Genomic DNA, 20,452 nt, shown 5'->3' with positions numbered 1-20,452 from the left:
TAATATCCTTTTTATAATAGGATGACCAGAACTGTACACAGTATTCCAAGTGTGGCCAATGTCTTGTACAACTTCAACAAGACGTCCCAACTCCTGTATTCAATGTTCTGACCAATGCTTGCCCATTTAAGAAGTTCTGCTGATTTTGGGCAAAGTCAGATCTTCGAATAACTTAATTCAGCTGTTTGTACCTTGTTAAAATGTAATTAGCAGAGTGCCATTTTGAATGTTACTGTGAACAATTAGGAGAGGCAAGTGCAAGGTAAATTTGTTTAAAAAAATATATTTTGGTTGGGCAAACTATGCTGGCACCAACACGAGTGGTGAGGACTGTATGATGTGTGGCATTTTAGAGATTGTTGGCGAGTGTGTTTGTGTGGGCTGTTGGCGAGCTTTGGACGTTGTTTTCACCAGCTCAGCTGTGATCTTCTTGAATGGCGGAGCAGGTTCAAGGGGCCGAGTGGCCTACTCTTCATTCTTATGTTTGTTAGTAAAATTAGGCCAGGTGTTCACAGCTTTGTCAGTAGCAGCCTCTCAGTTGTGTGGTTTTTTTTTTGGAGGGGGAAGGGTTAATAGTTCTTCAAATACAAAGTTCTAAATCCGGGAATGTATTTTGTAATCACCATTTGAAAATGAAATTAACGAGGGGGGGAGTGTTTTTTCTTGGAGGGGGAGCGGGGTCAGATATTTTTCCCATCTTGCTGGGGTGTCACATCCTTGTTGACATTTGAATAAAGGTAAGGATCATTGATCTAGAGAGGTACCTAGGCTGAGAAAATTGTGCTGGAAACTGCTTTTCATTGAGTCAGATTGGCAGACCTGCAAAAGATGAAACATAATGTAGATTCCTAAGGGGCACAACTTGAAAATGTTTTCTGCAGAATAACACTGCATTTGATATTAGGATATTTACACATGCCCCAAAATCCTTTAGATATTTGCAATCTGTTTATCTTTCATGAACAATTGCTGTAATCCTTGCTGCTTGTTGGTAAATGTGGGGAAGATTTCTTCAGTGTGCACTGTATCCTCCAATGATGTGCGACTGTGAAGCAGTCCCTAATGAGTTCTTCCTCTTGCCTGATGCATTTATGAACGTGCGTCCTAATGGGAAGGCATTCAGAAATTGGAAGGAAAACATTATAGTCATTGGACTATGCACTGTAGTGACCTGCTTTTCCTTCAGATGAGACAACTTGATTTGGATCTGGGTTGAATTTGGAATCTTCATGGATCATGTACCAATTTAACAGATAGGGAAAGATATGCTTGTCTGTCACAGTCATGTGAAAAAATTCCTTCTCTGACTCCCCAGCTGATCTAAACCAGTCCAGGGGATCACAAGGACCAAGTGTCACCTGCAGTATAAAGCCATGTACCTTTTATAAGATGCAATCTCTGCTCCAGTCAGGAAGCAGTCCAGCTCCCTCTTGAAGGCACATCCCTCTTGAAGGCACACAGGGATTAAGCACCCACACCCCTTCCAGTAATGTATTCAAAATGCTTGCTAAGGCTATGTTGTGGCTGCGTTTTGCTCTGCTTTTGCCTCCATGATGTTAAAATGAAGACCTTTTGGCTTTTCTACACAGTGGACAATATAGCAGCCCGCTTCACTGAGTAGCTCTAACCATCACCCATTTCTCAGCTGCAGTGAAAAGTACCCTTTTTGTCCCCACTTCAGGAATAGAGTTTTCCAGGCAATGGGACCAGAGTTTAGTGAGAGACTGGAGCAATGCTGATATTTTATGCCAAGGAGCAGATAGTGACAGAACAGAGGGGGAGTCAAAAGATTTGTAATTGGCAAAGTGGCAATTTGAGAATTGAGAAGATCCTGCTTCAGAATTTAAAGACCGATCTGTTGTCGGTGGTTTTTCGCATTTCAGGATTCATCTGTGAAAGCTAACTGAATGGATTCTTAAGACAAGTTGGACTTTGGTTTCTGTAAAAAAAAAAATTACTTAAGTGTCTGTTATTCATCTCCGTCCCTCTGCATGTAGCTCTCGAGGTGCTTGTGTTGGGGAAGAGATCGTTGTGCATCTCCTTGTGGAATGTGCCTTTCCTAAGGAAACCTGGAGAGAGATGCTGGGGATTTTGTCGAGGTTCATTCCGAGCAGCTCCATGTTGCAGCACTATGTGGACAAACACCGATAAACCGGAGGACCATCAACTAGAAAAAAGAGACTCTTTGGTCAGCCCAAAACCTGCTGGTCTTCCAGTGCAGAGAGTCCTTAACCAAATGTTGCAGACTGAGGCACATCCCCAAGGTCCAGGACTGAGGGACGCATTGAAACTTGGGGCAGGGAAGGGTCGCTGTTGAACCTTTCAGCCCTCCTACACCAAGTGGCTGGAAACTGCAGTACTTTACTCCTGTTCCTACCCCTCTGGGTGTATAGAAGCAAAATACTACAGATACTGGAGATCTGAAATAAAAACAGAAACTGCTGGAAAAACTCAGCAGATCTGTGGAGAGAGAAATAGAATTAACATTGAGTCCAGCATGACTCTTTGGGCTTTATGCCTGACATAGAATGCATGCTGTCTGGAGAGATGTTGAAATTTATTGCACTTTCTGTAATCTTCAATTTGAAATGTTTTATCCTCGGACTGTACATCTTGACAGGGAATGTACATTGTGAGTTGCACTGCGGTTGTACTAAGGCTGTTCAGTGGAACAAACTGCATGGAGACTCATTGAATTCCATTGCACTCTGTAATCAAGGTCAATATTTTCGTAGAATCCCTACAGTACAGAAGGAGGCCATTTGGCCCATCGAGTCTGTACCAACCACAATCCCACCCAAGTCCTATTCCCACAACCCACGCATTTACCCTGCTAAAATTCCTCTGACACTAGGGTCAATTTATCATGGCCAATCAGCCTAACCTGCACATCTTTGGACTGTGGGAGGAAACCGGAGCACTCGGAGGAAACCCACGCAGACACGGAGAGAATGTGCAAACTCCACACACACTGGCCGAGGCTGGAATTGAACCTGAGACCATGGCGATGTGAGGCAGCAGTGCTAGCCATTGTGCCAACATGCTGCCCCAAAACAGCGCCATGGTCCCTGGGTCAATTTGGCCTGTGGTCACTGTCTGTGTGGAGTTTGCACGTTCTCCCCAAGTCTGCGTGGGTTTCTTCCGGGTGCTCCAGTTTCCTCCCACAGTCCAAAGATGTGCAGGTTAGGTGATTGGCCATGCTAAATTGACCCTAGTGTCAGGGGGATTAGCAGGGTAAATGCTTTGGTTGTGGGAATAGGGACGTGGATGGGATTATGGTTGGTACAGACTCAATGGGCTGAATGGCCTCCTGTACGGTAGGGATTGCATGAAAACATTCCATGAAAATATTGACCGAGATGAAAGAGTGCAATGGAATTCAATGCATCTCCATACAGCTTGTTCCACTGGGCAGCCTTAGTACAACCGCAATGCAACTCGCAATTGTGTAATCTTGTTATAAAAAAATTGAAAAGTACAAATTTGGAAGGAAAAATTGAAAATAAGAAAAATGTTCAAAGGTGAGAGCTGCTATCTTTCTGTCCCAGTATGAAGGGGGAATAGAAGAAATTGATGAGATTAAGTAGGGTGATATTGTGCTGCGAACTCCATAAGTTTTTTAATTGTTGGTGCTAAGTTGAAGTCAACATTATGGATCTTGAGACTAAAGCAAAATACTGCAGATGCTGGAAAAGCTTCAGCAGGTCTGGCAGTATCTGTGGAGAAAGAAAACCAAGTTAATGCTTCGAGTCCAATATGATTCTGAAGAGTTTGAAGAAGAGTCATTCGGACTTGACGTTAATTTTGTTTCTCTCTCTGCGGATGCTGCCAGACCTGCTGAGTTTTTATGGCATTTTCGATGATAGGCTTTGAGGCCCATGCAAACTGCTTTCAAAATGTAAGTGCCAAGCTATATTATGGAGGGTTGGGTCCTTCTGAGTAATGTCCTAACGTGAAGATGCTATCTTGTTTTTTGACTTTTAGCGCTCTTGTGCACAAATATACCTTTGTTTTTATTGTGTCTGTGTCCTTCACCATGTGCTCCATTCTGACTGCTCAGATTTCAGAGTTGATGCACAGATGTACGTAGTAGAAATAGTCTGGAGAGACGGCGCGTGCCAAAATCTGCAGTTGTTCAAGTAACTGGTTCTAGCTTGCGTTTTTTTTTAAAAAAAGCTTATTTTCATTGTAGTTAGTGAAAACGTCACTGGGTTGTTTTGACTGAGTGGTTTGCATTATTTCAGGGGGGATTGAATTTTGTTTGCGGGGTAGTCAATGTTTGCCAATCACCCATGTTTGAAAATGGTGCTGAATGGAAATCTTGCCACGGCCATTTCACAAAAATTTACTAAGAGGATATGTCCTCAGTATCACACTTTTCTCATATTGATGGGCTTTAGATGGGTGTCTCATGGGCTCCGAATTGTAAATGACCCGATCTCTCTCGTTTTAAAGCTACTATAACCAACAATGAACCACTCTTTTTTTTGTTTTTTTAAAATGTTGCTGAAAGATGAAAACTTGTCATTGCTTAATGGACCTTTTTTTAAAAAACCCAGATATTTGCAATTTTTGGATTTGCAACATGTGGCGGATTCAGTGGCAAAACCGCCTTGAAAGTGAAATGCAAGAATGCTAATGACACTCATCTACTTAATGCCGCCTTTCAGTATCCATTCAGGTTAGTATTTTGGGCTTTATTGTTCGGAATAGAATTTAACTTGACACTATTGAGACTATTAGTTTCGTATTGTAACCTTCTAACGGGTGCGCAATGTGACATTGCGCTTGACTAAATTAGCTTCATAGTTGTTGAATGCACAAGCTTAATTTGTCAACTTTCTATGTTTTTTAGCTTTGTTCTATGTTCCCAGTGCTTTTTTTTTTATTCATTCATGGGACATGGGCGTCACTGGCTTGCCAGCATTTATCGCCCATCCCGAGTTGCCCTTAGAGGGCAGTTGAGAGTCAACCACATGTAGGCCAGACCAGGTAAGGACAGTAGATTTCCTTAAAGGACGTTAGTGAACCAGATGGGTTTTTTCGACAATCAGCAATGGTTTCATGGTCATCAGTAGATTCTTAATTCCAGATATTTTTTATTGAATTCAAATTCCACCATCTGCTGTGGCAGGATTCAAACACGGGTCCCCAGAATATTAGCTGAGTTTCTGGATTAATATCTAGCGGTAATACCGCTAGGTCATTGCCTCCCCTAATTAAATATAAGCGTCCAAAGTTTGAGCCTGTTGCACTTGGCAATCTTGAGTTCTTTTACGTTTTTTTAAAAAAAGTCCCCAATCCTGTCCCTTCCTCTGTCTGCCACCTGGCTGAATAATTGGAATAGCCGAGCACAGGAAATGATGTAGACAGGTAATAAATGAGGTAGTCTTGTCTCATGTGATAGCTTCTTGTTGTTGTATTGTAGAACTATACCAGTATTAGCATTTAAATTATGCCGTTTACATTTACTGCCCTATCAAGGGTCACTACAGTGGTTTTTGAGAAGAATTTTTGATAAGGGGGAACAAGTAAGCTTAACGTCTGTGTAAAAGTAATTGAGTATTGCTGAATAGACAGACAGAACATGTAAGCACATTGCGCCTGTTTCAGCTAAAAAAAAAATAGTGATAGCCATTCACTAGTTCATTCCTCAAGGTAATGTCTTGACCAATCAGAATCAAGCTGCCCCATTTAAATTTTCAAACAATGCTTGGCACCTTAACTGTCAGTCACTTTTAATTGCTGCACGTTTTCCATGGCAACACCTCTGCCATTAAGAGCCCACTTGCAAATCAATCTGTGCTCTCTCCATAACAGTATAATGTTATTTTCCCTGATGTTGGTACTCTTGCGATTTGTTCTGATGAATGCAAGACAAAAACCTTCAACGAAATGTCTTTTTCAGCAGTATCTGTAAAAGTGATTCTTGAATTCGTGTGATATCTTCTAGGTTGAACTCTATTGTGGTTGTCCCCAAGAGTATCTGCAATCAATCCGAAGATACCTTCCTTGTGGGAGATTTTTCATCCTCTGCTGAGTTTTTTGTTGCAATCGCAGTGTTAGCCTTTCTCTACTGCATGGCTGCCCTTGTTCTGTACGTTGGTTATTTCCATATCTACCGTGATGGCAACCGTGGGCCGATGATTGTAAGTATCTTGAGGGGATGCTTTCATGAAACTGCCACGTGGGTGGGTAACTGTACACATCAATGTAATACTTAGAAACTGTTCAAAGTTTTAGCTTCTGACACAGATTGGGGTGTTTTTAATCCTTGCCAATGATGAACCATCGGGTAAATCAATTAGATGGGATGGGGCATGTTATGATGTTGAGAAATTTCTGCAAGCATTTGCCTGCCTTATAGGGCATCTAAAGCTTCTTTATAATGTCAGATCTCCGCCCTGACTTCAATCGATATACTATAATGGGCTTCCACGCCAAGATAAGTGATTTGCGGCAAGTCAGCTGAGTATTGTATATCTGGAGCCCTGCTTGGCTACCATTACCCACTTGTAGATGATTATGCCTTTTATTTGGTTTGACTCATAATCACTTATGTATTTCCCCAAATTGTGTACACGTACCAATGTGGACCATGATGTCAACAATCTGATGCCGTCCCTGTAAGTGGGGACCTGGGATTATTGTATCTGTAAGCTTCTTGTTGTAAGCAGGCATCTCAATTTTCACCACATTAGGAAGATTTAATTACTGATGTTGAAACGAGTATCTAGTGATTTCAGACTTTGGCAGCTGTATTCCCGAAACCTCCCGCACAGTTGTCAGTGCTAACTGAGGAGGGACTGAAATATTGGGATCGGAGCTGGAAGTGATGAACTGTCTATTAATAGCAGCTTGTAGCTGTATTCATTTTACCCGCTTGTCATATTGACATGAAATTCAATAGCTAGTCGGGGACTCAGTTGCTATTAATAGTAAAGTTCAACGTGCTGCCACTTATTAATTAGCACTGCATGGTAGGCTTGCTGTATGTTCAAATATGTTCAATTTTAGAAGAAAAAAATCAATTTCAAAAAGCAATCTGATTTTTAAAAAGCTTGTCAAGTCAGGTTCTTTTAAGTGGCAAGTATCATTTTAAAAATTCTAGTAGTTTGATTACCTAATGTGATACTCATGGCATATTCTGATATTTAGTGAACGTCAAAGAATAAAAGTTACTTCGAAATCCTTATTGTTTGGGGAATCTCACCCCTGCTAATCTATTTTATGCAGTGCCAGAAATTTCCCCATTGCCTGACACATTTTCTTTTCCTTTCAAGTCATTACCCAGGGGCTATTTTATATTTCAAGTATGTTAGTAATGAATATTTCCATTATTATATATTAAATATCTGCTTGCTTCAATGCCTATAGTTTTCACAGATTTAAATTTGCTACTCCCATTCATGATCGAGTCAAAAAGGTTCTTGAGTTTTAAAATGACTTGTCATTTTGTTTCCTGCTGCACAAATTAAAGGATGAATGTGAGTCATGGTAAGTTGTGTGGCATTTCAGGATATGCTAATTCATCTCATGGGACCCATTATGTAATTATTGAATTTGTTCTGTTCAAATCTTCCATGAAACTGAGGTAATATTGGTTGCTGTGCTTCCAGCTGATATTTTTCCAAGCTGTGCTCCTGAATTACTTGTTCAGATGTGTGACTCTCTGGAAGCCAGTAAAAATAACATTGTAGCAGGCAAACCACCCAGTCGGCTGCATCAGTTGTATGTCAGTATGATTTGGGGCTCACAGCTGTGACACAGTGTGCTTTAATTGACGCTTAACCAGTCCACATGATCGTCAAGCCCTCACATGCCCCAGGATTCCTTTTTCATACATGTTTGTAATGGGAGCTGTGGGGGAAGGAAAGAAGAATTTAATTCTAATACTAAAGGGTGAGGACAAGCAATGACTGCCTGCCATGCTATCGTAAGAAGTCCCACAACACCAGGTTAAAGTCCAACAGGTTTGTTTGGAATCACGAGCGCTGCCCCTTCATCAGGTGAATGATTCAGGTGATCGCTGACCTGATGAAGGAGCAGCGCTCCGAAAGCTCGTGATTCCAAATAAACCTATTGGACTTTAACCTGGTGTTGTGAGACTTCTTGCTGTGCCCACCCTAGTCCAACGCCAGCATCTCCACATCATGGCTGCCATGTTATCAAAAGGAGCAAGGTATTCACTATGCTTTCTGATAAAGCAACTGTTACCTCTAGCCATATGCATCAATCAATGTTTCTGAATGGCTGGTCATATGGAGTGTGTTATTTTACTTTGCTCGATAAATGACTTAAAAGTTGTACCTGTGACAGCCAGAAGCTTGATCGTGTGTGAATTGATGATCCATGCCTGTGGCGCAGTGAGAGGCGTCGGGGTGGGGCAGCTTGTTCTGCTCCTTTGGTCTCGACTTGCTTTTCCCCCTATTTTTCTGGGCTGCTGATGCGTTCTTCACGTTGTTAGTTTCTCACGTTTCCAAGCTGCCATCTACCCCCTCAGTGCCTCCAACTATTCACGCATCCTGTACTTTAAAAAGATACCAAGACATTTATAAAAAATTCTGTCATTATGCTTCCTTGTGTCTATTCCATTTAAAGTCTCTTGTGTTCCACTGAAGCAGTTTAATTCTATGTATGTCTATGTTCTAATTCTCACCGTCTCCCCTTTGGTCTTTTCCTGCTAAAATGCTGTGTGTTTCTATCGACCCCGAGCTTTGTCAAAAGCCCACACCCAAAAACTTAACTCCAATGTTCTTGCCACATCTGCTATCTGACCAGCTGAGTGTTTGGAGCATTTTTCTATTTTTGATTGCTTGTCACTAGCACTGAAGATCAGACAGTGCTTGTAGTTGTAGAATTCTTTAAATTGCTATATTGTGCAGGATAGAGATGAAAAGTGTTTAATTTGCCTGCTGTGAAGTGGTTCATAACTGTTATTTGTTCAATATTTCGATGTGTTATTTCATGAAGATATAGGTGAAATGAACAGTACAAATTCAGTGCCCCGCCCCCCCAAGATGTCTTAAGTTTTGATCATGAGGGCTGGAAACATAACTTTTCCGACTGCAGCTATGGCTAAATTCTTGTGGGACCTTGAATTTTTCCACATCCCAACCCCAAATTACCAGTTGAATTAGTACTTGGGCCATCACTAAAATAAGCAAAATACTACAGATGCTGGAATCTGAAACAGAGATTGCTGGAAAACTCAGCAGGTCTGGCAGCATCTGTAGGGAGAGAGAACAGATTTAATGTTCAAGTCTCTTTGACTCTTCATCAGAGCTGAGGGCAAATCTGTTCAGTATTAAACTGGAGTTGGAAGAGATTGCAACAGAAGTGTAGCAATCTGAAGAATGAGATGGAGGACCAGGGGCAAGGAGCGGGGGGGAAATGGAGTGTTTTGCATTAGACAAAAATGTATGGGATATTTTTTTTAGAAGTTAAGATAGAGGAGAAAGGTCACAGTCTAAAGTTGTTGAGTCCTGAGGGCTGTAACTTGCCTAATTGCCATCACTGCTTAAAGTTTATATATTAGTCACAAGTAAGGCTTACATTAACACTGCAATGAAGTTACTGTGAAATTCCCCTAGTCGCCACAGCCCGGCGCCTGTTCGGGTCAGTGCACCTAACTAGCACGTTTTTCAGAATGTGGGAGGAAACCGGAGCACCCGGAGGAAACCCACGCAGACACGGGGAGAATGTGCAAACTCCACACAGACAGTGACCCAAGCTGGGAATCGACAGTGCTAACCACTATCGTGTCGCCCTTGCTCCATCATTGGCAGCCATGTCTTCAGCTGTCTAAATGCTAAGCTCTGGAAGTCCCTCCCTAAAGTCCTACCCCTCTCTCCCTTTAAACTCCTTGAAATTTACCTTTTTGACCAAACTTTGTGCTTAATGCCAGTAAGAAGCATCATTTTATTGCATTTATATATGGTCTTCAATGTAAGTTGTTGGCCTGTCTTGTCTGCCATTTCTCCTTTTTACCATATGAAATTCTTTCGACAGTAGAATAGTTGGCAACATTGTTCAATGTGAAGTTGACTGTGTTTAGCAGAGGGAGAAGAAAGTGAAGCAAAGGGGATGAACCAGAAAGTTTTCATGCCACGTGTTGGGTTTGTTTTTTCCAGCAGTTCTTGTCCTGAGGCTTGAAATTAAAGCAAGCAACAAAGTGTCTGATTTACTATTGATCAGCCATCAGTCAGTACCCTCTTCAGAAGACTTTCCAGTTATCCTTTCCCAAAAGTTTAGGCTGGCACAATATCCTTTCCTAGATTTTGACTTTTTTGCATGTTTGTTCTTGCAAATATATGGCGTCAACCAGAATTTAATTGTGAATGGCACATGCAGTAAATTTAAATGATACACAGCAAGAGCATTTTCATAGAATCCCTACAGTGCAGAAGAGGCCATTCAGCCCATTGAGTCTACACCAACTCTCTGACGGAGTATATTACCCAGGCCCCCATCCCTGTAATCCCACACATTTACCATGGCTATTCCCATCTAACATGCACATCTTGGCACACGAAGGGTCAATTTAGCATGGCCAATTCATTTAACCTGCACATCCTTGGACTGTGGGAGGAAACCAGAGCACCCGGAGGAAACCCACGCAGACAACGTGCAAACTCCACACAGTCAGCCAAGGCCGGAATTGAACCCAGGTCCCTGGCGCTGTGTGGCAGCAGTGCCTGCCACTGTGCCTTTTGTGAGGTCACTGTTGTTCAAGTAGTAAGAATTGGTCACTTTTGGACTGCAAACTGATTTATCATCTGCTGTTTGGCTGCTGGACTGTTGATGAGGAAAGACTGTTGTGTTTCAAAACCATTCCTTCCTGCTTCCCTCACTTCCCTCTCAACCACCAGTTAAAGCTAGACTGAGAAAGGTCTCATCTGTTTGTGTTTTTCTGTTTCACAACTCCACACATTCTGAGATTTCCTGTGTTTTTCTTCTTGCGGTAATGCAAGTATTACCAAGCAAATGAGTTACCCGGTCTTTAACTTCAGTCTATAGCTGCCAGTTAGTTACTAGATGACCTGGGTTAAGTTTATCAAATGTGCTTTTTTAAAAAAAAAATTCTGTTCATTGTTGCACTGCCTATGCTATTATATATGCTTCCTACCCTCTTCATCTCGCATTGTCAGCATAGCATTTACTAACCTTTCTCTCTTATTCAACTTCCCCTATATTGGCCTCAACCATGACCTGTGGTAGCAGGTTCCACATTCACACCACTCTCTGGATAAAGAGGTTTTATCCTCAAGTCCCTGTTGGATTTATTAGTGACTATATTATATTCATGGCCTTTAGATTTGGTGTCTTCCACTATTAGAACAACGTCTCTACATATCTCCCCTATCTAGTCTCTCAATTTTAAAGATCTATATCTAGAGAAAAGAGCCCCGGCTTCTTCAATCTTTCCCAAAAGGAATAACCTCTCAGTTCTGGCGTCATCCGTCTTGGGCAGAAATCCAAGACCCACAATTGATCCAGAGTATATTCAATGGGTCCATCTCCTTCAGTAAAGCTGCATTTATTTAAGATGAGAATACCGAACATGTCCTGTTCGAATACACCACATAGTGTGGGAAGTTTGAGGTCAATGCATTTCAGTATTTTGAATTGTACTTTTATTTCCTCATTGTTTTCTAGGACTTTGTCGTGACAGTTATTTTTGCCTTCTTGTGGTTGGTCTCCTCTTCAGCATGGGGGAAAGGCCTAACTGACCTCAAGTACTCTACGTATCCAGAGAACATCATAACAAATGTTAAAGTTTGCGGCGGATTGGCTGAATGTTCATCGGCAGGCGTGTCTGGCATGGGAAGCTTGAATGTTTCTGTGGTATGTGCACCGGGTTTCATTTAATCCTCTTGTCTCCACCTATCCTGTGGTTAAATGATTTCCCCGCAGTAATTAATTGTCGGTGTGTTAAGGCTTAAATGTTGCGGTAGGGTTTAGAAAATTATCAGTGCGCACATGTGGTAGGAAGGAGATGTAGGGAAAAAATTTGGGAGAATTACTTTTTTGGGGGGTGGGAATGTTCCATGTGCGATGTTCCTTTGTAATACTGTTCAGTTTGCTCTGTTGCTGCTGTTGTCCACTTGAAAATCTTTGGGTGTGTCTTTCAGTCTGAAAACTTCAAAAATAACCGTTTTGGAATCCTATTGGATAAGTCTGAGGCCTGTGGGATTCTGCTGTAACTATTGCTCACAGCAGAAGCTTCCAGCTTCTGTGATCTGGCCTTGTGTCAATTTAATGTGTCGTTCTGCACCATGACATTCTCCAGCTCTGGGAGCACTGCAGAAGAACTAGATCCATTACAAGAGTGAATCCTGTCCCTAAAAGGGTTCCTGAACTTCACTGCATTCACGTGAGGCGTTTACTGCCAGTTGGTAGCTACACAGTTACTTTGCAGGAACAGTAGCCTGGTGGTTATGCTACTGGACTAGCAATCCAAATAATGATCTGGAGACAGTGGTTCAAGTCCCAGCACAGAAGCTATGGAATTTAAATTCAATTAATTAAATGAATCCAGGATAAAAAAAACTAATCTCAGTAATGATGACCATCAGATAAAAGGACTGCGGTAAAGATCCATCTGGTTCACTGGTGTCCTTTTAGGAAAGGAAACCTGCTGTCCTTGTCCAGTCTGGCTGACATGTGGCTCACTCTTAACAGCCCTCCAAAATGGCGTAGCTAGGCAGCCAGTCGTATCAAGCTGCTATAAAATGTCTAATGAGAATAAAATCAGATGGCCCACCTAGTGTTAACCTAGACATGTGACACAGCAGAGGCACACCCTGTCCAATCTACCTGGCCATATCCTCCATCAGCATCCAGGGACTGGTGTCAAAATTGGGGCGGATATAGCCTGGCATAATCATACTCACTGAATCATAGCATTCAGCCAATCTTTAAAACTCCATTTGGAATGTAGGCGCCACTGGTTAAGGCAGCCTTTATTGCCCATCCCTTGTTGCCCTTGAGAAGGTGTGTGGTGAGCTGCCTTCTTGAACCGCTGTAGTCCATGCGGTGTAGGTACACCCACCGTGCTGTGAGGGAGGGAGTTTCAGGATTTTGACCCAGCGACGGTGAAGGAACGGCAATGTATTTCCAAGTCGGATGATAAGTGACTTGGAGGGGAACAGGCAGGTGGTGGTGTTCCCATGTCTCTGCTGTCCTTGTCCTTCTAAACCTTCAAACACTACCATCTAGAAGGTGCTGCCTATGGAGCCTTGGTGAGTTTTTGCAGTGCATTTAGTAGATGATGCAGACTGCTGTCGCTGTGCAGTGGTGGTGGAGAGAGTGAATATTTGTGAATGGGGCCTGAAAATGTCATGGTGCCAACCGATACATTAATTTGATACAAGGTCAAATCACATGATATGCAGGAGGATCTGCTCTGAGCGGTAGTTACAGCAGGATCACACAGGCCTCAGCCAATCAAGCAGGCTGTTTTGTACTGGACAGTGTCAAGTTTCTTGAGTGTTGTTGGAGTGGAGGCAAATGGAGAGTATTCCATTACACTCTTAACTTGTGCATTGTAGATGGTGGGCAGGCTTTGGGAGTCAGGAGGTGAGTTACTTGCCATAGGATTCTTAGCCTCTGACCTGCCCTTGTAGCCACAGTATTTATATGGCTAGTCCAGTTCTGGTCAATGGTAATTCCCAGGATGTTAGTGTGGGGTTCAGTGATGGTAATGCCATTGAATGTCAAGGGATGGTGTAGATTCTCTCTTTTTGGGGATGGTCATTGTCTGGCACTTCTGTGGCGTGAATGTTACTTGCCACTTGTCAGGCCAAGCATGGATATTGTTCAGGTCTTGTTGCATTTGGATGTGAGCTCCTCCATCATTATCCCTAAGAATGACTTGTCCCATCAGTAGGACAAATCTACCTATGTGGCAGTGCAAAGGTGGAGAATGGGCCTGGGTTTTAAATTTGTCCCCCAACCCCGGACCACACCGTTCTTGAATGGTGAACCACCCTGAGCAGTGATATATTTCCAAGTCGGGTTGGTGTGTGGCTTGGAGGGGAGCGTGCAGATGATGGTGTTTTTGTACAACGGTTGTCCTTCACCTTCTGGGTGGTAGAGGGTGTGGCAGGTGCTGTTAAAGGAACCTAGGTGAGTTGCTGCAGTACATCTTGTAGATGATGTGTCTACGCAGGTGGTAAGATGGCACAGTGGTTAGCACTGTTGCCTAACCGCACCAGGGACCTGGGTTCAATTCCTGCCTTGGGTCATTGTGTGGAGTTTGCACATTCTCCCCGTGTCTGTGTGGGTTTCCTCCCACAGTCCAAAGATGTGCGGGTTAGGTTGATTGGCCATGCTAAATTGACTCTAGTGTCAGGGGGGTTAGCAGGGTAAATATGTGGCGTTACAGGAATAGGGCCTGGATGGGATTGTGGTCAGTGCAAACTTGATGGGCCAAATGGCTTCCTTCTGCACTGTAGGGATTCTATGTTACACACTGCAGCCATTGCGCATTGGTGGTGAGGGAGTGAATGTTTAAGCCAGCCAATCCAGCGGATTGCTTTTTTTGAATTGTGTTGAGCTTCTTGAATATTATTGAAGCTGCACTCATCCAGGCGAGCAAAATGTATTCCATCGCACTCCAGACTTGTGTCTTATAGATGTTGTACAGGCTTTGGGAAGTTGGGAGGTAAGGTAGCCGCCACAGAATTCCCAGTCTCTGACCTACTCTTGTAGCCGCAGTATTTATATGGCTGGTCCAGTTGAGTTTCTGGTCAATGGTAACCCCCCAGGATGTTGATATTTGAAGATTCAATAATGCTGATGATGTTGAAAGTCAAGGGATGATGTTTTTGATTCTTTTCACTGTCATTACCTGGCTTTATTGTGATGAAATCTCATGGTATCAGGTCAAACATGGGCAAGGAAACTTCCTAATTACTACCTACTGCCTCCCTCAGCTAATGAATCAGTGCTGCTCCATGTTGAACACATGCCATGTGGCAGAAGCACTGAATTACAGTAAGTGAACAGAATATACTCTGGGAAGGAAATTGCAGTGTTAATCACCAAAAGTGGCTCAGTAGCGCCACCACTATCATACTTGGTCTTTGACAGAAAGTGAGGGAATCTGCATGAGAGGAATACCTATTGACCGTTTGGTAGGAGTAACCACTGCACCATCCTTGTGGATGCAAAGCCCGTATTCATGCTGAGGGCCCCCCATTGAGTTGTGTGGCTCTACCCCTGTGCTAAATGGGATAGATTCTGATCAAATCTACTCGCTCAAAACTGGCCACTAATGAGGAGCTGTGAGCCGTCATCAACATCAGAATTATACATAATCCCATGGCCTGGCATACCTCTCACTCTGTTGTTATCATTAAGTTGACGGCTGACCCTAGTTCAATGAGTAATGCAGAAGAATGTGCCAGGCGTACCACCAAGCACTCATGTTTATATTTTTAAAAAAAGGTACCAACCTGGTCAAGTAACAACACAGGACTACAAATATGCAAAACAGTGGAAGCAGCATGTGATAGACAGAGCCAAGCGATCCCACAGACTGATCAGATCAAAGTTCAGCAGTCTTGCCACATCCAGTTATCAGTGGTGGACGACTGAGAGGAGGGGGTGGTTTTACGTAAACATAACCATCCCCAATGATGGGGGCACCCAGAATGTGATTGCACAAATCTTTTGCAACCACCTTCAGCCAGAAGTACTGAGTGGATGAATTTTTTCGGTCTCCTGAGGGTGCCGACTAGATGCCAGTCTTCAGCTAATTTAGTTCACATAATATCACAAAATGGCTGAAGGTACTAGACACAGCAAAGGCCAAGAGTCGGGACAACGTCCTGACCGTACTATTGAAGCCTTGTGCTCCAGAACAAGCTGTGCTGCTAGCCAAACTGTCCCACAGGCCAAAGTCCTATCTAGCACAAAGGAAGCTGTTGTAGCTTTTGGAAGCCAGGCATAACCCCAGGGCTTTGCTACAGGAGTTCCTCAGAGCAATATCCTAGCCCACAGCTGCTTCAGTGACCCTCCCTCCATCATAAGGTCACAAGTGAGAACATTTATTGATTGCAGGGTTCAGTACCATCCACAACTCCCCAGATACTGAAACAGTGAGTGTTTGCAAGCAGCAAGATTTGGACAATATTCAGGCTTGGGCCAATGAATGGCAAGTAACATTCGTTGCACACAAGTACCAGGCAGTGACCTTCTCCGCCTGAAATTCAATAGCATTATCATAGTTTCACGGAGGGGTATTCAACTATCAACTGGAGCTCACCACTGACCAGAAACTGAACTGGATCAACCACAAATCTTGTAGCTACAAGAACAGATCAGAGGCTAGGAATTCTGTGGCAAGTAACTTACCGCCCAACCTCTAAAGCCTGTCCACCATCTACAAATCAGGAGTGTGATTGAATACTCTCCACTTGCAGCTCCAACAGTACTTGGAAGCTCAACACCATCCAAGATGCCAGCTTGCTTGGCACCCCATCCACCATCTTAAACATTCATTCCCTCCACCACTGGTAGCAGTGTGTACCATCTACAAGATGCCCTGCAGAAACTCGCTCAAGTTCCTATGACCGCGTGTTCCAAATTTGCGACCTCTACCACCTGGAAAGACAAGAGCAGCTACCCATGGGATCACCCCAGCCTGCAAGTTTCCCTCCTAGTCGCACACCATCCTGACTTGGAACTACATTGCCATTTCTTTATATTGCTGGGTCAAAACCCTGGAACTCCCTTCCTAACAGCACTGCGAGTGTATCTACACAACATGGACAGCAGCGATTCAGGAAGGTGGCTCACCACCATCATAAGGGCAATTAAGGACTTGCAATAAAAGATTCCAGCACGGTGGCACAGGTGTTAGCACTGCTCCCTCACAGCACCAAGGACCGGGGTTCAATTCCTATCTCGGGTCACTGTCTGTGTGGAACTTGCACATTCTCCCCGTGTCTGCGTGGGTTTCCTCCGGGTGCTCCGGTTTCCTCCCACAGTCCAAAGATATGCAGGTTAGGTTGATTGGCCATGCGAACTAGTGGGGTAAATATGTGGGGTTACGGGAATAGGGCCTGGGTGGTTTGTGGTCAGTACAGACTCAATGTGCCGAATGGCTTATTTCTGTACTGTAGGGATTCTGTGATTCTAAGTGATACCCACATTCCATTAATGTGTGAAAATTGAACAAAAATTCTGATTGGTGCTGGAACAGGAGATTCATTGCTACTTGAAAGCAAGTTGCATCCTTCAACACTGGTTAGCTGTAGGAAGAGACACCACCAATCCATGTCATCCAGAATAACCTTGTGTACAGTCTCCACTAGGTTATTTCCTTGATATCAGAAGCCCTTCCTCTCGTTGCTTGGGAGAGGTGTGGTGCCACAAGCACCAGTCTTGAGAGAGAGAAATAGTACCTCATCATCTTCAACTGTGTCCAGGGTATCGGGGTTCCCAGGGGTCTTTGACAGAGAGAATACTTGAAGCTTCACTTGTGATGAGATTCCTGAAATGCAGGGTCGGGGTGGATTTCTCAGTGTTGGTAGGACTCTGGAGCCACTTCTTTGGTGCCCTTGCATCTGGAGGTGACTGGAATCTCAATTTTTTGCTTTAGTCTTTTGAACTCTGCTTTAGCCCTGAAGGCCACATAGTCATTGATTATTCCTCCATGACTCCTGATCAGCGGGAGCCCACAATGGCTTGCACAAACACATCTAAAGATGTGTGGGTTAGGTGGATTGGCTGTGCTAAATTGCCCCTTAGTGTCAGGGGGGACTAGCTAGGGTAAATGCATGGAGTTATGGGGATAGGGCCTGGGTGGGATTGTGGGTTGGTGCAGACTTGATGGGCTGAATGGCCTCCTCCTGCACTGCAGGATTCTATGATGAAACAAGAAATCTTTAAGCCTCCTTGAGGCTGGGTTTGAGCTCATTCTGCATCACTTCAGTTGATGAATTTTGACGCGTTCATTTTTCCTTTGCAGGTGTTTGGTTTCCTCAACCTGATCCTATGGTGTGGGAATGCATGGTTCGTGTACAAGGAAACCAGCTGGCACGCACCGCCGGAACCCCCTAAGCAGGACCCAGGGAATGTGGCAGCACCTCCACCTCAAAATCCATAGTGCTGCAGCTGAAACATTGTTGAGGCATGTTTGTAAACTCACTAAAGCATACAGTAGGTTTCATAATTACTTATAACACTGCATTAGCTTGTTGGGAAAAATGCATCTGTTGTATTTACCATTTGTGCTTTGGTGTCATGTGCCTTTTCAGTAGGTGGGAATGGAGGAAATAAGATGAATGTGTGTAGTCCCTTTTAAGTAGGGGGTTTACAATGAAATAACACGCAGACATTGTCATTAGTAGTTTTCGTTATCTGTTATGCCATATGTATGTAACACAGTGAAGCCCTTTCAAGATCCATCTAACATGTCAGCCATGTCTGCCTCAGGTGGTGTTTACTACAGAATATTTATCATGTGTGCTTAAAACCTCTAATGATCAGTAACTGATTACCTGCTAAATTTACTCTCTTTTCCCATGATTTGCTTATATTAACACGCCAAGTAGGAGATTGCTTTTGAATCTTGTTCAATTGAATAAGATGTATGTTTTTGACTTTTAGGGTTTTCTTTTGTAAGGTTAGTCTCGTACTTGATCTACATTGTACTGAATACAAATAGCTTGGTACATGAAAGATGTCGACCTTTAATGGGCTGGGCTGTGCTGTGCTACACCATTCAAGCCATCGCAGTGAGAAGCATTTTTGTTGCATTACTGAAAACACTCATCATTTTTTTTGCTTTGTCTGTGTTCTTGTACAGGAAGAGTGTTCAAGAAATTATTCCTTTTGGCCAAATCTGCACTTGCTTTTTTTCACAGAGGTGTGAAATCATTAGTTCCTTTGGTGCGTAACTTGCTAAATAGCGCACTCTCAAGTTTTGTGTAGTTCCAATCTAGGTTCGTCTGATTTGGTTTTTCAGTTCAGAAAAGTAAAACTCCTAATTGTCATAATGACCCACTAAATGGCATATTTTGTAAAATGAAGGTTGTTCGGTATAAGCTTAAAAATATTTGTTTCCAAATCCTTGCTTGCTTGATTGCGCTATCTTAAAGTGTATTGGTTTCTGACTGATGCTGTTATTCAATGGTTAAGGGCTGTCGCATGATGTGGTCAATTACCAAATGTATTTGAGCTTTCTTTTTTATATATATGTCTGTATACATACATAAACTGCCTCTCCATGTTTGATTTTGGAGCTATGTTTTAGTTCGCAGTTAATCCTCCACTTCGCTAGAAGCTTATGGAGGTGGCAGGGGGGGGAAAGAAGGAGGGGAAAAAAATTGATTTGCTTCATAGCCGTTGTCAAAAGATCAATGTAATAATTCCAGATTTTCACTGAACGTAAGTGCCTTTTCTTCATCAGACACTGACTTGTATTTTGAAAATTGAATTCTCAGAACAGTCCGTGTATTTGGCTGGTGCTGTTGAAAGACATGCTATCACCTCAAAGCTGCGTCAAGTATTTTGCCAAACTTGGTAAATGTTTTGGCCTTGTGAAATGGTCTGTTCTGTTTTTAAAGGCTTCTGTTTAAGAATTCAGGAAAAATAAATAAAAGATTTTCTGTTGATTACCTTTTTTTTATAAATATGTATAAATGATGATGAAGTTAAACAATGGGTCGCACACATGCACTCTTAATTTGTACCAGAAACATTTTCATAACGCCATCTGAGTTTTACGATTGTTAATTATTTTTAAGAAACGTTTGTACTTCATTTATGAGTGAATTCCATTTCTGGTTTTAAATTGTGTTGAATGTGGTTTGCCAGTGGGAATGTTATCTGAATTTTTTTTTACAGTATTTTTGTATAGGCAAGTTCTAGAGTTGCGAAGAGTTTTTAAGTTTGGGAATTTCATAAATTCGCTCACCTTCAAATTAAATGCAATGAGTGGTTTAGAAGTTATTGGAAGTGAAATATTTCTTTTTTTTCCAGTTTAAAATGTGGTTATTCCAGTGAATAGAACGTGCTAGGTCTTGGTTAGATTTTAGCAATGCGGATTAATGTGTGGAGGAAGGTACTGGTGCTGTTGTCTCTGCTCCTTGCTACACCAGGAAAGAAGTATATCCCTGAGTGGAACAAACAATGGCATCAATAGGGCTGAGAGCATTGCTCTCCCATTCAAAAGATTCAACTAGCTCTGTTGGAATTTTACTCATCAATTTCAATCCTGCCCCTATTTCCTAACTGAATTCCCAAATATTAACATGTCCCTGAGAGCACGGTGCTTGCTTTCTCTAAAACTATTGATAAACATACAAAATTAGTGCACAGGAAAAGACCAGTTGACATATTAAACTTGCCCCATACCTCATGATGGCTGGAGCTTTATAATTGCCTCCCTCTGCAAAAGTCAAAGACATTTTGGGCTCAGGATCTCTGATACTTGGAT

At 42.7% G+C, this 20,452-nt stretch overlaps 1 protein-coding gene across 2 annotated transcripts in view; it reads left to right on the top strand.

Moving 5' to 3' along the window:
• The window catches only part of LOC144498685 (synaptophysin-like protein 1), a 28,109-nt gene extending 8,481 nt beyond the window's left edge, over positions 1-19,628 (top strand). Inside the window, exons 3-6 of one of the 2 annotated variants that reach the window (XM_078220173.1) lie at positions 4,560-4,681; positions 5,954-6,149; positions 11,659-11,847; positions 17,981-19,628. In XM_078220173.1, the coding sequence (XP_078076299.1) occupies positions 4,560-4,681; positions 5,954-6,149; positions 11,659-11,847; positions 17,981-18,118 (645 nt within the window). In that variant the 3' untranslated portion in view covers positions 18,119-19,628. The remainder of the gene's footprint in view (positions 1-4,559; positions 4,682-5,953; positions 6,150-11,658; positions 11,848-17,980) is intronic. The other variant, XM_078220174.1, reaches the window with a different exon arrangement.
• Positions 19,629-20,452: the final 824 nt, after the last annotated feature.

Source organism: Mustelus asterias, chromosome 9 (assembly GCF_964213995.1).
Source record: "Mustelus asterias chromosome 9, sMusAst1.hap1.1, whole genome shotgun sequence".
In the NCBI taxonomy this organism is placed as follows: domain Eukaryota; kingdom Metazoa; phylum Chordata; class Chondrichthyes; order Carcharhiniformes; family Triakidae; genus Mustelus; species Mustelus asterias.
The sequence above is the reverse complement of the archived record's forward strand: the minus strand, read 5'-3'. Positions and strand labels throughout refer to the sequence as shown.